Here is a 14632-nt window from a genome sequence, read left to right on the forward strand (position 1 = left end):
TTGTCTTTCAAAAGTCGCTGCGTACTCCAGAACGAAAGGTTTTAGTATAGTTCTAGTACACTATAGTTTTAGGGGGTTCAAAACTTCGGCAAACCACTTGTTCGAACGGCGGTGCACAGTAGTTGTCATAAAGCGGAACCGGTGGGATCTAGTACGCGCAGACGACTGCAGACGATCTCGCTGCTCCGGCTGCTCTCGCTCTTGCTCCGGTCCCTTTATCAGCGTGAAAGCGCGCGGCGGGAGCACGACCCCGGCAGTCTCACAGCATCTACGATTTGCGCAAGTGAGCTTGAACTTCCCCTCGCCGAGGTCAAACAGGTTTCGCCGTCGGAGATCGTCTTGTGCAACTGGGTCGTCCTGCCGCCGCAGTCCGCTGTCAGTCGCCGCCGCGGAAGCATCTATCGCTTTCACCGTCCCTTAGTCGTCCCTGACGTTTGCTATCACGTTACATTCGGAGGAGAAAAAATGGCCAGCCAGGAGTTTGAGAGCGTCGAGAAGATTCTCACCGACAATTTGCCACCCGAAGAGTTCGAGAAAGTCCGCGGCGTGATCTACGGAAAGGAATGCGGGTGCGTGACTTTCTTCTTGATGGCGATCGGCTGACGTGTGAGGTGGTCATCTTCATGACCCATATCCGCCTGGCGCGTTGCGCTAGACGAATATGTACTTTTTGTGGGCAGTCGTGTGTTGGACAATCTTAATGTAATGTGCGACGTCGCCACTGACATATATCACAGCTACGCGTACTTGTAGTATTTATGCATGTAGCGCTTGAACGAATTGTTTTGTCATTCATTCTGCCATCATCTGTACTTGGCCTGTGTTGTCGATCTTGCCCCGTTTTGGAGCCACATCAACGCTTATGGGGAGCACGACTCTGAAAAAAGTGCATATTTTGGCAGCTCTTTTGCGTCGGTTGTTTTTATTGTTTTTGACGTAGTATTTTACTGACCCAGGTCCCTGGACTTGAGCCCCGACGCTCTCGCGCTGGCAAAAGAGCACAACTTTGAGCTCAAGGGCTACCGAATTACTGCCGAGAAAGAGGAGATGCGACAGCCTCGGGTGGTGAGGCTTGGCCTGGTGCAGAACCGCATAGTGCTGCCCACGACAGAAACGGTGACAGCGCAGCGCGAGGCACTGCACCGTCGCATCGAGACCATTGTCGAGGCTGCGGCCCTGTGCGGTGTGAATGTGATCTGCTTCCAGGAGACCTGGCGTGAGTATCCACGTAAACTGCCAATGGTGCAGTTATGTATCACTCAGCATAACGTGAAGAAATGATTTCTCGTATAACACTCGTTCGTGTCCCCAAGCCTTGGTCATTGCCCATTCGGTAGTCCTTTGTGTTCCAGCTTTTTAGCCGTATGTGCTCGGAGCACTGTTAAAAACAAGAACTTGATGAGTACAGTTGTGAAGGAAAGCATATAACTCGACAGAATCAGCTGACGCATGATAATTTTAACTCACAGGAGTCTAAAAACTTGTCTGAACTAAGAAGAGCCTTTTACTGCATTTGATGTTGACAGGACAAAGGCATCACTTCAAGTACACCGTAAGTTCGAATTCGTTCGAATGAGCGTTCACTGTATATACAAGCTAACAAGAAGAATCTTCCGTGGGTTGTTATATCACACTGAGACCATGAACCAAAGCTTTTTTCTTTTTTACAAAAATCGGGTAAATCCTCAGCAGACTGACAGCATGATTTCGCAAGTACTGTGATGGTTTACAATGCATATTGCAATTGGCCCATGAAACTTGTCAACAAACTGTCAATCCACAAAGCAGTTCCTTGATGGGACATCAAAACATCCAGCATTCCAAGCACTTGCTGCCTTTAAAGCCATTCCTTTGCAAGCTTTGCAGAGAATTCATGCGATGTCCCATATTTCATGTGTGCTGCCTGCCTTTTACTTTTAGACATGCCGTTTGCCTTTTGCACAAGAGAAAAAACCCCATGGTGCGAGTTTGCAGAATCTGCTGAATATGGCCCATCAGTCCAGTTGTGTCAGCAGGTGATTTCTTTTGCTGCATTAGTTCACCATCATTTAAATGAAACATTTTTTTTTTCTGCCTTACATAAGGTGTCGTTTTTGAATATTACATGTTCGACTTGTGTTGGCTCATTTGGCCTGGCATATGTTTTTTCCAAATGAAAAACTCCCAGATGGCGAAAAAGCACAACATGGTTATTGTCTGCCCAATCCTTGAACGCGACGACTCTGACGTCCTGTGGAACACGGCTGTAGTAGTCTCAAACAGTGGAGCTGTCTTGGGCAAGTCCCGAAAGAACCATATCCCACGAGTGGGCGACTTCAACGAGGTGAGGTATTATCCAAAGGCCTTCTTAAAACATGTGAAGGCATGCTTTCAAACTAGAGATTTCACGTACCAGTTGCAACTCATTTTGACTGGTCTGTTCTTCCAGTCGACTTACTACATGGAATCAAGACTAGGACATCCAGTCTTCCAGACCCAATTTGGTAAGGCCTGTTTAGCTTATGCTTGGCAGGACTGCCGAATAAAGTTGGAGATAAAGCTGGAAAACATAACATGTTTTCCCAACCATTTCTGTACTACTCATGAGGCATAGCTGTTGGTGTGTTATTCACCGTTTGCACCACCATTAAAGACTGCATGCAGTCCAGTAGAAAGTGTGCCTCTGTGGTGACCTGTCCTTGCAGGCAAGATTGCTATCAACATCTGCTATGGGAGACATCACCCTCTCAACTGGCTCATGTACGGTGCCAATGGAGCAGAGGTTGTGTTCAACCCGTCTGCGACCGTGGCTGGCCTGAGCGAGCCACTGTGGCATATCGAGGCCAGGAATGCAGCCATTGCGAACAGCTACTTTACATGTGCCATCAACAGGGTGGGAACTGTAAGTCAATTCCTCATGGCGCAAACCTGACAGGATGTATGCATAATTGTGTGACCAGTATACTGCCATTTATATTTTCTCTTCAATACCCTGCATTAGAACAGTATAGTATTGATTTTTTTTTTTGTATTGGTTGTTATATATCACGTTATAGGCTCCCCTCTTCAATGCACTGCACCGAGGGTGTCAAAGAACAAAGTGTGCGGCCCACCTTTCCTGTGGTGTCTGTGTTCATTGCAGCAATAAGCCATGGCCATAGTACTCCTAGTCCCAGACAGGCAATGCTTCACAGCTCTTTCGAAGAGGCTTCGTAGGAATTATAAGTTTGTAATTTGTTGCCACTCCTCTTTCAGCAGTGTCATTTGTGTAAGCTTGACTACTCGCACTGCTTTTGCCTCGCCATAAGCCCAGCTCTGGAGTCTTCCCGGGTGTTCGGGCCAGTTTAGGCTTGATGTGAACTGATGAGTGAAGTATTAAAGCACTTTGATGGCTTAGTGTAGTACGACAGGTCTACTCGCTGTATACCGTAGCTTCCATTGTTCAGAATGTGCAGGGCGCAAAATTTTGCTCAAGGCAGGCAGTTTGCAACCTGTAGTAGAGCAGCAACCATATTTTCATTTGGTACGCAGGAGGTATTTCCGACGGAATTTACATCTGGTGACAAGAAACAAGGTAAGCTTCATATGGTCAGTTGCAGGCTGTATATTCCGCTGATACGCCTGTGATTCCGAAAAATTTGCTTGCTGCCACAACGTTGACGAAAAAAATTCTTGTCTTTTTTAGCCCACAAGGACTTTGGGCACTTCTATGGTATGTTTTTCACTTGTCCATATGTCTACACTTTTAACATATATTTGTATTAGTAAAATGAAAGGACGAGAAGATAGCGTAGCATTTAAAGTTACTGCATGCAGTATGCATGTTTATAGGTCTGTTGTTGCATGTGCTTTAATGCTTACTTCGTAACGATAAACTGTGTTGCTGAAATGGTATTATTTTATTTGCGGTCTTTTAGGTTGGTTACTTCATTAAAATTTGGTATCAGTTATCCACACACAAACAAATGCACACACCACCGTATCCCTGCAAACTTCTTAATCTCATCCACCCACCTAACTTTCTTCCACCCCCTGCTATGCTTGGAATCCACTCCATTTCCCTTAAGGACTAGCGGTTATCAACAACAAGGCTATAGTAAACAAGGCTTGTGCATACGAAAGTTATTTTACTAATTACTGAAATCTTTCCGTGTTAAACCAATATATTGCTACATGTTCTGTTACAGGCTCCAGTTATGTGACTGCCCCTGACGGAAGCCGCACTCCTGTGAGTGGAAAAAGATCCTTTATATCTCTAGACTGGAAGCTCAAATGGTAACCTCTGCAACAGAAAGGACTACAATAGTCAGCTAGTGTTATATCTGTAGTCAATAAGTACAGGGAAGTCACTAGTTTAAGTGGGCACAGCAGCTTCTCGAAGCAACGTGTTACAGCCTGTTCTAAACTATGCCACTCTGAAAAGAACGCCATTAAGCTAAGTCGTCTGTTTCAGGAATTTGCACATTTCATTCGTGTATTTTTGTTCGGGGTTTAAGTGGCCAACTAGAACCTGTTGCATCGCCAAATAAGTTGATGGCGCCTTTTTGACAGCAGCCAAGAAATGTACCAAAGTGCTCTTCAAGCAACTTTTAGAGTAGACAATACAAGTATCACGCAGATGTCGTTCAGCTCATCAGGCCAAATAGACATGCCTACAGACCAAAACTGAGCCCTTGACTAACTGTTCACTAAACTGTGTGGGATTTCCAGGGACTGTCACGAATTCATGATGGCCTCTTGGTAACAGAGGTCGACTTGAACCAGTGTCGGCAGGTCCGCGATGCCTGGGGCTTTAGAGTGAGTACATTACGCTTCCAGCTTTGTTGTGGTTACCCGCAAATGACTTATATCCTGGAGTTGGCATGCCTGTCGTTTTGCAGATGACCCAGCGCACGGAAATATATGCAGATGCCCTCTACTGGGTTTCCCAACCTGCATTTGAGAAGCAGGTGGTCGTGGACACAACAGTTGGAACCGACCACTAATGCTTCCATAGTACCTCAAAGAAGCAAGCGCACAGGTAAGGCAGCATTGCGGTTAGTTTGCACAAAAGATGCAAAATTTGCATTGCTTCAGAAGCTACAGCCCACGCTTCCTTTGATTACAAGAAAGCTTGCCAGATTAAATAGCTTGACAATGTATCTGTGCGGATGCGTGTACAGTAGAGTAGACAGTTACACCTGCTGTCACAGCTTTGACAGGCTTTGAAGCTGTGCCATATCGTTCATCTGCAAATGATGTTATACACAGCTGCTTGCTGCCGAGAGTTGACACAAGCACTCCAAAGCAGAAATTCTGTTGTTTAAAATTACTGACAAGCACCTTCTTTACATAGATCTGCATGTTGTTCACGAAAAGCAAACATCCACTTGCTGTAGACTGTAAACTTGCGAAAAAATATTAAAACTGAGTTAATGCAAAGATTTCGTTTATAGAAGGTTCTTGTCACCTCATGAAAAAAAAAGAAAGGTGTGCCTTTTACTAATATTTATGCAGGTAACCATTTAGATAAATGCATGAGGCACTATGTTGAATATGCTTTTCAAACGTGCTTTGTCTCCAATTATGTGTATTATGCTCTCGTTCCAGATCTGACTTTCCAGAAGAAAGACCCAAATCTGCTATGGATATTTGTGAACTGGGGACGACAGCCTACTAAAGTTCCTTTTTTTGTATTGCATTAGCAGTGCAATATGCCACCCTCTAGGTGACCTATTGTTTGCTGCACCCTTGTTTAAGACGCATATGAATAATGTCCGCCGATTCGGGAATGCTTACATATATTTTGTATTACCTACTGGACCATATAAGACGTTTGATATTCTGAAACATATTTTGGAAAATAAAATATATATTCGCATGTTAACCAATGCCTGTGCTGATCCCAAGATGAACATATTGCATTATATTTCCATTTCAATTTTGTATATGCTTGACAACCCTTGCTGTGAAGACTGCTGGATAAAGCTTAATGAAAGAGTAAATAATATTACTCCCCTCAAGAGTTCATACTTGTAGTGGAATGCACCGCTGTAGGTTATGGTCTTGTTTGCTCACATGTGGAGCCCACATTTTTATTTTCTATTTTATTACTGATTTGTACAACATTTTAGAACACAAATAACCAAGGTAACATCATTAACTCAAGCTTTGCAAAAGGAACGTCATAGTCTCTTCTGTGCAGCTGACATTGTCACAGGTTCCAAGTGCCTCAGCCAGCCGAGATGCAAGCACATGCTTGCACTGAAAAGGAGACAGAAAAAATCTTAAATGTTTTTGTCACTGTAGAGATACTTATCAATTTCAATTATAATCGGACACAAGAAACTTATTTCCCACAACAACTCACCTTTTAATTAAAAAACAGTGCAAAAATGCCAATATTATTTAATTGCATGCCCTCACGACTAATTCTTAATGACTGCTTTGCATACTGTTCTCATGGCTAGCTTTTGTTTCAAGCAGTAGAACAAGCTTGTGGGATAGTCTTTGGCAGTTATAATGCAAATACACAAGAAAGAAAGGCTCTTGCTGAGACAGTCTCACCGAGGCATTTTAGAGGTCTGCATGGTAAACCTCTATGAAGACATATGATGGGTTTCCAATTAAAAGGTGCCTCTACCCTGAACGGCAGCTTTGGCATCAAGGTGTCCTGCTTACTGCTATATACCCATAGTTTTGCGAAACCAACAACAAAAGTGCACTTTTTTTTTCACCAATTTAGAAATTATTTATCATGGCTTCCAAATTGCATACATCAGCAAAGACCAAATAACTTTTGTAGAGATGAGAAAGTAATAAAATGTGGGAAGCAAACACCAATTTGTAAATTAGATTTAAGGGGAGAAACTGCCCCACAGAGTGAACATTTGAAACACTTGCTCAATTTTACTAAAACGTGAAGGGCTTGTTTTTATAACTGCTGGAACAATCTCTGCCAAATTTCATTATTCTAGAATAAGTATGAAGAATGCAATGCAACATATATGCAAAGGATGACTATGTTTGCTTAGGAAAACAATCATTTGGAAGACAGATAATTTTCCAAATTTTGTGTTATGTAGCCTCAGGAACGTCAAGAGCACATAACTGTGGAATTATTTTGCTTAGTTTCATTATATTTTATAAGAATGCTACAATATATAGAATGACACTGGTTTTTCATTTCTACTGATTTCTTCACCAACTCCTTTTTTAGTATGCAGAAAAGGCAAAAATGTATAACCTCAGTGGACAGTTGCGTTCCTCACTAAATGATGCTCCCGAAAGCCTGCCCCAACACTAATATTGTCAAGTAATATTGGAACGATAGGTTTCCTAGGCCGACAGTTTACTCACAGAAACAGGAAACGAGGAAAACAGACTCGCAATATTGAAAATCACCCCAGTTTAATTTCAGAGCTCCAGTGTACAGTGGTGAGCAGCCTTGTCTAGAGCGCTTGAGCAGTGCGCACTTGGTAACAAAAACCGAAATTAGAGAGCAGCCCCTCATAACAGGGCAAAGTTTTTGTGCCTGCTTTGTTTATGAGGCTATCTGGCGCTACTTCCGTGCAAGCGTTGCAGCTGGACCCTAGAGGCTGCCACAAAATCTGGATTTGTTTGCAAGGAAGTGCACCGCCCGAGCGCTCTAGACAAGGCTGCTCACCACTGTACAAGAAATCCCCCAGCAGAACAATGAAATTTGGCAGAAATGGTCCCAGAAGTGAACATAAACTAGCCCCGAAAGTTGAAAAGAAATGGAGCAAGCGGTTGAAAAGTTCACTCTTTAGGGTGGTGGTGTGCCCCTTTAGGTTATTTTGTGCACTGGTACTTTCGAACTTCTACTACTACGGCATCGACAGGCTTCACCAGAAGTAATCATGCAAGGTCACCCTAAAGCCATGGTGTTCATGCTCCAGGTCATTAAAAATGAATATCATCTCCAGCCCCAGAAACTAGGAGCAATGGCACTACAAAGGGTTTGGGACCAGCTTGTACTGTTGTGATGGAAAGAAATGCGAACAATGCAGCACTTACGTGCTCCGCTGTTCGAATTCCTTTTGATCATGCTTTTACGTGGGTGGCAAAAAAAAAGACGTTAGCGTCGTCTAGAATGCATCACGGACGACTCTAGCGTCTTGCTACCAGCGAAAAGCAAACAGCAGAGTGCCTAGGCTCCACTCTGTGTTTCTTTCCATCACCCCTGTACATTACTGGCTACACTGTCTCCTGGACAATAAACATATTTTTAGGTTGGTTTATGGTTGGTTTATGGGGTTTTACGTCCCAAAGCGACTTAGGCTATGAGAGACGCCGTAGTGGAGGGCTGCGGAAATTTCGACCACCTGGGGTTCTTTAACGTGCACTGACATCGCACAGTACACGGGCCTCTAGAATTTCTCCTCCAAAGAAATTCTAGCCGCCGAGGGCGGGATCGAACCCGCGTCTTTCGGGACAGCAGCCGAGCACCATAACCGCTGAGCCACCGCAGCGGCATAAACATATTTTTACCAAGCCTTACTAGGACATCAGTGATAAAAATATACACACTGGTCTCTTGGGCTTTAAAGCATGCATTGGTTTTTCGCTTACCATTGGTATCTCTTGCCTTCGCAGCACTGTGAAAAAAGAAGTCAACACAACAACAAAATAGTTAACACAATCTAGAGGCAGCTGATCACTTCATAAATGGCACTGCTCTACAGTGATGTACTACACTAGGTGATGCATTTCTGTTCAATTAAACAGTGCTCATTACAATCAAACACATAAAACTACAGCTAGGACACACTGCTTTATGCAGCACTAGAGCCATGTAAAACCACAACTACTAAACAACACACAAAATTTTGCATATCAGGCGAAAGGGCACATTAAAAGAGAATGTAAGCAGTCACTGGTTAGAACTTTTACCATTTTTCACAGCAAGCATGGCTCCGATATTTTGAAAGGTGACCTCAAGCACCTGATCTGCATATGTTATTTAAAATGTTCAAACCTGGTCAGGGGTCCTTTAAGCTTCCTGTTTCCGTCTATTAAAGTGTTGTCGACAACATACATATATAAATGCCATGGCTCTTGCCCCTCTCCATCCTCCTATATCCTGTCCTGTAAACAGCGATATCCTACGCTGTTTATTACGCGTTTAAATATGCAAAGAATGCCACTGGCTAGACTCAAATATATATGTGCATTACATGAATGATAAAATGAAGCAAGAAAGGATAGAAAACGTCAGTAGAGGCACTACAGCTTGCCAGTGCAGAAGAGATGTTCTGTTTCGTATAAATGCAGTTTCCATGCTGCTTCGATATTTTTATCGCATATTTTTGTAGTCAACATAGTTTCTGCTTTTATAACAAGTCCCGTTGCTTGAACTACATTAAAATGCCAAGAACCTCATGCTTCTACCAGTGGTGCAAAATTAAGTTTGTTTCATAATATTTTAGTTTAGCTAAAGGTCCCTGGTGGTCTGGCAGGTGATGTGGATTTTTCAATTCAGCAATTTTTAAAATATCTGGCCAGACTGTGCTCTTAACATGTTTGTTTTGGGATGATGAGCAGCTAGTTGAGTGCCAGAAGACATTTGAGGACTACAGGAGTGGAGAGTAGCGCAGTAGAATTTGTTTCTACAAATTCTAAATGGATGCCTCAAAGTTTGAGAGAAAAAGGTTTGGATAAGCATCATGACCATCTTTGACTGAATGTAATGAAAAGAAATGAGCAACAGTAACGTACTCTTGCTTTCGTGTTCATATTCTGGCTTGCTTCGGAAGATAATTTTGTGTGATGCAAACATTATCCCAAGTTTCAATGTAATAAATTGATTGTCCTTATGTCTAAGGAGACAATGCAATAAATTGCTCTGCAATAAATCATCTGTCTCAGGTGACGATAAAATCCATTGACAATGCAATAAAGCAAAATGCTAAAAAGGCACTCTAGCCATAAAGACATGCACGTAAGAACAGCTGAGTACCCTCTCGCATTAACAGCTAAGGTAGTAAGGATGCTGTACGGATGTACTTAGAAAAGTACCGCAGAAGTGAAGGGTGCAGCAATCAGATGTGTAATTAAAACAGTGAACAAATGATTTTTGCATTCACCTTGATGCAAATATGAATAGCAGGCACAGAAGTTGCTGCTTGGCAGGCAAGTATAAAATGCTCTGGCTTCACCGGCGACTTGATAAACAACTCGGCCACGCGGGCAGGTCAAGCGCTTGACACGGCGTCTGTCAACAAGTCTCAGTGCTAGTTGAAGAGGAGCTCGAAAGAAGTGGTCCAGTCTTTGAAACACAGTCACAGCAAAACTTCTGTTAGGTTTCACTTTGCACATCAATCTTTTAAAACTGCTGTCACGAACATGGACAGTGTCAATGGTTGTTGAGCAGTACTGTCATTTAGGATTATCCTAACTGGTACTGGCTACCCAAAAGTTGCATCAGTAGCTCACCATGAACCTATCTCTAAATGCTTCCCACAAAAAAAGTGGTTCATGCCATAAATCAGCAGAACAAACGGGAGAAAGTACAATGAAATAGCATTAAATGACAGCTGGTAGAGTCAGTGTTACACACATAACCTCTTCATTATCTAGCAGGGCAAGTGCTTTATGGACTTCAATGTCCCAAAGTGGCTCAAACTCGGAGGGACGCCGTGGTGGAGGGCTCCGGACAATTTCAACCACCTCACCAGTACATGGTTTGGTTTGGTTTATGGGGTTTAACGTCCCAAAGCAACTAAGGCTATGAGAGACGCCGTAGTGGAGGGCTCCGGAAATTTCGACCACCTGGGGTTCTTTAACGTGCACTGACATTGCACAGTACACGGGCCTCTAGAATTTCTCCTCCAAAGAAATTCTAGCCGCCGCGGCCAGGATCGAACCCGCGTCTTTTGGGTCAGCAGCCGAGCACCATAACCGCTGAGCCACCGCGGCGGACCAGTACATGGACCTCTAGCATTTCGCCTAAATTGAAATGCAACCATCGCAACCGGGATCAAACCTGCATCTTTCGTGTCAGTAGCCGAGCACCATAACCGCTGAGCCACCACGGCGGCTATATCAAGTGGGGTGAGTACATCAAGTTGGCACAAATTCCAACCGCCCAGACGATTAAGTATGCAGTTTTTGTCAGGTCCTTGCTTGTCACATAATTATACTGCTTTTGGCCCTTACTGTCATAAGAAGGTGCATAAACAAATCATTGCATGCTAGGCATTTTAAAGCACTCGTTCCACCAAATTCTCCTTTTGGCCATTTGGGCCCTTTTCTTTTATTTTTGATTGGTTTAAGCCTGTTGATGCTCCGCAGGTGCAGGCTCTTTCTCATTCCACTTTATTTTTGCCGTTATTTTGATTTTAGCATGGAATGAGACTCCGACTGGGGACATACCACAGCTACTGTAAAACAAGCTTTCCTGAATTCATTTCGCATGCTTGGTTTGAGATGGTTCTATGCAGGGTTCTTCTGATTTCAATACATTTTTACTACATAGAGATCTGTGGACATTGCACCTTGCATACGAGCATTTGACTGTGTTCACTCAGCATGCACAATGTGTACGCAGTGCCTGAAGGGGATATGAGAGATTTATTGTGGGCGAAAAAAAAAAAAGGACATTTTGAAGTGCACAAATACAGAACAGAGGAAGAATTTCGTAGCTATTAACAAGGGTCGAGACAAAGATGCTTCGCGTGGTAACAATTTAAACCACATTTCTGACATAAAAGCTGTCACAACTCAGTACTGTGGATTTGTTTTGAAGCTTATAATTATGTCATGAGATGAGCTGCATAACTGATTGCGATCTTGGTGAGATGCGACACGGAGATACACTGGCGAGGCTTTGCTTGAGCGTGCCCGTGCGAAATTTCAACAGCTTTTTGACGCAAACTGACGATACTATTTTGTCAATCGTGGTGACAAGCACACGTCAGTAAGTGCGATGAAGAATCTATGGTTTTGTGTACGCAGCAGTTACACAAAGAGTTTACCTCGAAATTATTCGAAAACAAAGAGTAGTGTGCGCATCGCTCTTTTCATGATACTCCGCACACTGAAGAAATGGTGATTACTTTACAAATAGTTGCATATCCGTCTGGTCTTGAAGATGAGTCAAACTGACTTTCAAATATGCAGCAATGCGACTGGCAAAATAAAATGCACATAGAGCCGTACTTACTCATTGAACGTTTTCGTTGAAACTGAAATATTTAGAAACAAGGCATTAAGGTTCTGACGAAACAGACGCTCTTTTAAAGTAAGGCACAGTTACCTACTCGTTTTCTTGTCGCTGTACTCTTCGGCAAGTTTCTTGAAGAGGAGTTTCAGAATGTCGTGGTGAAACTGAATAAAACTCATGTCAATTCGCAAATTTCCGTATCATCTGGAAAAGGGGAAGCTCGCTGAACTAATCATGCTTTCGAGCGGTTTCGTGTAAGCGCGCGTCCAAATACAGGTAAGCATACATAAGGCTACAGTGAACTAGAATATTGGGTAGTGTGCTCACTCCGCGCCGGCTCAACGGGGGAGCGGTGGCCCAGCGAATGTCGACAGGTTTCTGTTTCGCGGCGCCGACACGAGGTGGCGCCACAGTAGACTTCACTGTAGGATTTGCCGCCGCTGTCAGTGCGCCGTGTGTATTTGTGGGCGCGTTGATGTTCTGTTGTGCGGATTTGCGCTGGTTTGAGCGCTTCTCGTGGGGTCATTTCACGTTTTTGTTCACGTATGGTGTCAGTGCTTGTTCAAGCTTGCCCAGATAGCGGCCTTCAAATGCAGTGTGAAGGCCCTCCAGATTCAAACTTGGGTGCCTGCGCATGACCACGATGAGCATGTAGCTAGAAGTGGCTGTAGACTTGTTTTCTAATAAGGGAGTAATTACTCATTGGCATCCACCCAAGCGCAGCCATACGGCTGCGCCCCTAAACATTTGACCAACACCCAGACTTGTTTTCTACGTAACAGAGTATGTTCCACGGAAGTGTACATTGAAGACAAGTTGCCAGATGTGCATTACCTCGTTCACAATGCAGTCTCCCGATGAAAACTATTTCCTTGCGGGGATGACAAAATACCGCGACCGCGGAGGACTGCTGTACCCATCGGCGCAGCTTTATGGATTTCAGCTGAAGCTTGAAAACCTCTTCACAGAAAAGCTCACAGAACCAACTTCTTTCTGCAGTCTGCTTCTAACCACTTTCAACACATCAAGAATGCTTTCGGAATGTAATTCATTGCAGCGCAGAAAAACGCGAACTGGCGAAGCACCTTAAACTGTGCCGTTGCTAACGCTGCTCTGAAGTGCCAGAATAAGATGAAGGAGAAAAAGGCGAAGTGTTTTGGTTTACGGGGTTTTTGACGTCCCAGAGCGACTCAGGCTATGAGGGACGCTGTAGTAAAGGGCTCCGGAAATTTACACCACCTGGGTACAGGTCACTGTAACCTGGGGCTCTTTAACGTGCACCGACATCGCACGGTACACGGGCCTCTAGAATTTCGCCTTCATCGAAATTCAGCCGCCGCAGCCGGGATCGAACCCGCGTCTTTCGGGTCAGCAGCCGAGCGCCACTGAGCCACCGTTGTCAAAGGCGAAATGAGCGAGCATAAATGCACGCAGTTATGACAAATCTGCCTCATTCTTTTTTTTTTCAAATATCAGTGGATGCTGCATGGCTGTCCAAACAAATGTGAAGTCACTGTTACTGTTGTGTCTAAATGGTTTCGGTGCGCGCGCCTCGTGTTCAGCGCAAAACGCCAATTGTAAATAAAGTATATACCCCCCCCCCCCCCCCTCCTTGTACTTTGTCTCACTTACGTCTCCGTTCTAACTATCGTCACCCTGCCCCTCAGTTTTTTGTCTGCTGCACAGGCTCCTTGCGAATAGAAATAATTGTTGCCGCCGACACTCCCTCCATTCCGCGTTTGTCCTTGGCATGAATCAAATTGCTCTACACCACATGCGACTACTATTGACTTAGAAAAAGCTGTATGACCCCTCGGTATGCAGTGCATTATAACTACACGGAAACATTGCAGGCACGAGTGACAATACGTGATCATCCCTGCGTGCCAAACGTATACTGAAAAAAATTTCTCATGCAACCCCTCATGCTAAGTCCCTTGTGGATCTCTGAGCAATAAATAAGCATGTGCACATGCCAGAAATTATGTTCCATTCAAGATCCGCCTAGCCATTTCAATGACACCCATGCGAATGTTGCGATAATAATTCAATTTGTAGGCGCGGCTACCACGGCTACTGCGACGCCGGCCGAATGCGCCACGCGTTTTCACCCGTGAAGACGCGTGCAGCGCCACCACGCGCCACCGCGCCCTGTCGACACCGGCGGGGTCACCCCGAGCGGGCCTGTGAGCACACTACCCAATATTCTAGGTCACTGTAATAAGGCCGAGCGCGCATGGCAGTTAATGTTCGTCGCCACAAGGGCGCAGCACAAAATTATAAAGGCGATAGACTTCAAAGGCTGAGTTATGTGCATAAAATTATATTCATTCATCGCGCTTTGAAGCCAATATTATTGCCTTTGCAATATCCCGTGATTTGAACAATAATAAAACACGTTAATGACGAGAACTGTGCTGACGTACGAAAGCATGTGAAGTCACCTCGTAGCAAAAATTTAAATGAGCAGGTGAAGTAGTTTTTTTTCAC

General features: G+C 44.1%; 2 protein-coding genes across 2 annotated transcripts; one reads left to right on the forward strand and one right to left on the reverse strand.

Moving 5' to 3' along the window:
• Positions 1–152: 152 nt before the first annotated feature.
• On the forward strand, positions 153–5845 carry pyd3 (beta-ureidopropionase pyd3). The gene is made up of 12 exons (XM_089574436.1): positions 153–569; positions 957–1216; positions 1921–2015; positions 2168–2323; positions 2429–2483; positions 2685–2881; positions 3511–3553; positions 3665–3691; positions 4167–4207; positions 4690–4776; positions 4860–4999; positions 5569–5845. The coding sequence occupies exons 1-11, from the start codon at positions 466–468 to the stop codon at positions 4962–4964; spliced, it is 1170 nt and encodes a 389-aa protein (XP_089430562.1). The 5' UTR covers positions 153–465; the 3' UTR covers positions 4965–4999; positions 5569–5845.
• Positions 5846–6037: 192 nt separating this feature from the next.
• LOC149364475 (zinc finger SWIM domain-containing protein 7-like) lies at positions 6038–14577 on the reverse strand. The gene is made up of 6 exons (XM_089574438.1): positions 14368–14577; positions 12240–12433; positions 12143–12164; positions 10065–10246; positions 8551–8576; positions 6038–6222 (listed from the first exon to the last, which is right to left on the reverse strand). Exons 2-6 carry the CDS (start codon positions 12319–12321, stop codon positions 6118–6120), a joined length of 417 nt encoding a protein of 138 aa, XP_089430564.1. The 5' UTR covers positions 12322–12433; positions 14368–14577; the 3' UTR covers positions 6038–6117.
• Positions 14578–14632: the final 55 nt, after the last annotated feature.

The sequence above is a fragment of the Amblyomma mixtum genome, chromosome 2 (assembly GCF_055824585.1).
Source record: "Amblyomma mixtum isolate Tamu chromosome 2, ASM5582458v1, whole genome shotgun sequence".
NCBI lineage: Eukaryota > Metazoa > Arthropoda > Arachnida > Ixodida > Ixodidae > Amblyomma > Amblyomma mixtum.

Bases quoted from the DNA above. Each gene is read 5' to 3' on its own strand.
- pyd3 (XM_089574436.1), top strand. From the start codon at position 466: ATGGCCAGCCAGGAGTTTGAGAGCGTCGAGAAGATTCTCACCGACAAT. The intron at 2,016-2,167 runs GTGATTTCTTTT...AAAAACTCCCAG, and splicing joins CAGTCCAGTTGTGTCAGCAG to ATGGCGAAAAAGCACAACAT. The intron at 4,208-4,689 runs GTGAGTGGAAAA...TGGGATTTCCAG, and splicing joins CTGACGGAAGCCGCACTCCT to GGACTGTCACGAATTCATGA.
- LOC149364475 (XM_089574438.1), bottom strand. From the start codon at position 12,321: ATGAGTTTTATTCAGTTTCACCACGACATTCTGAAACTCCTCTTCAAG. The intron at 8,577-10,064 runs GTGAATGCAAAA...CTTTTTTCACAG, and splicing joins CTATTCATATTTGCATCAAG to TGCTGCGAAGGCAAGAGATA. The intron at 6,223-8,550 runs GTAAGCGAAAAA...TCTCCTTTTCAG, and splicing joins GAAGGCAAGAGATACCAATG to TGCAAGCATGTGCTTGCATC.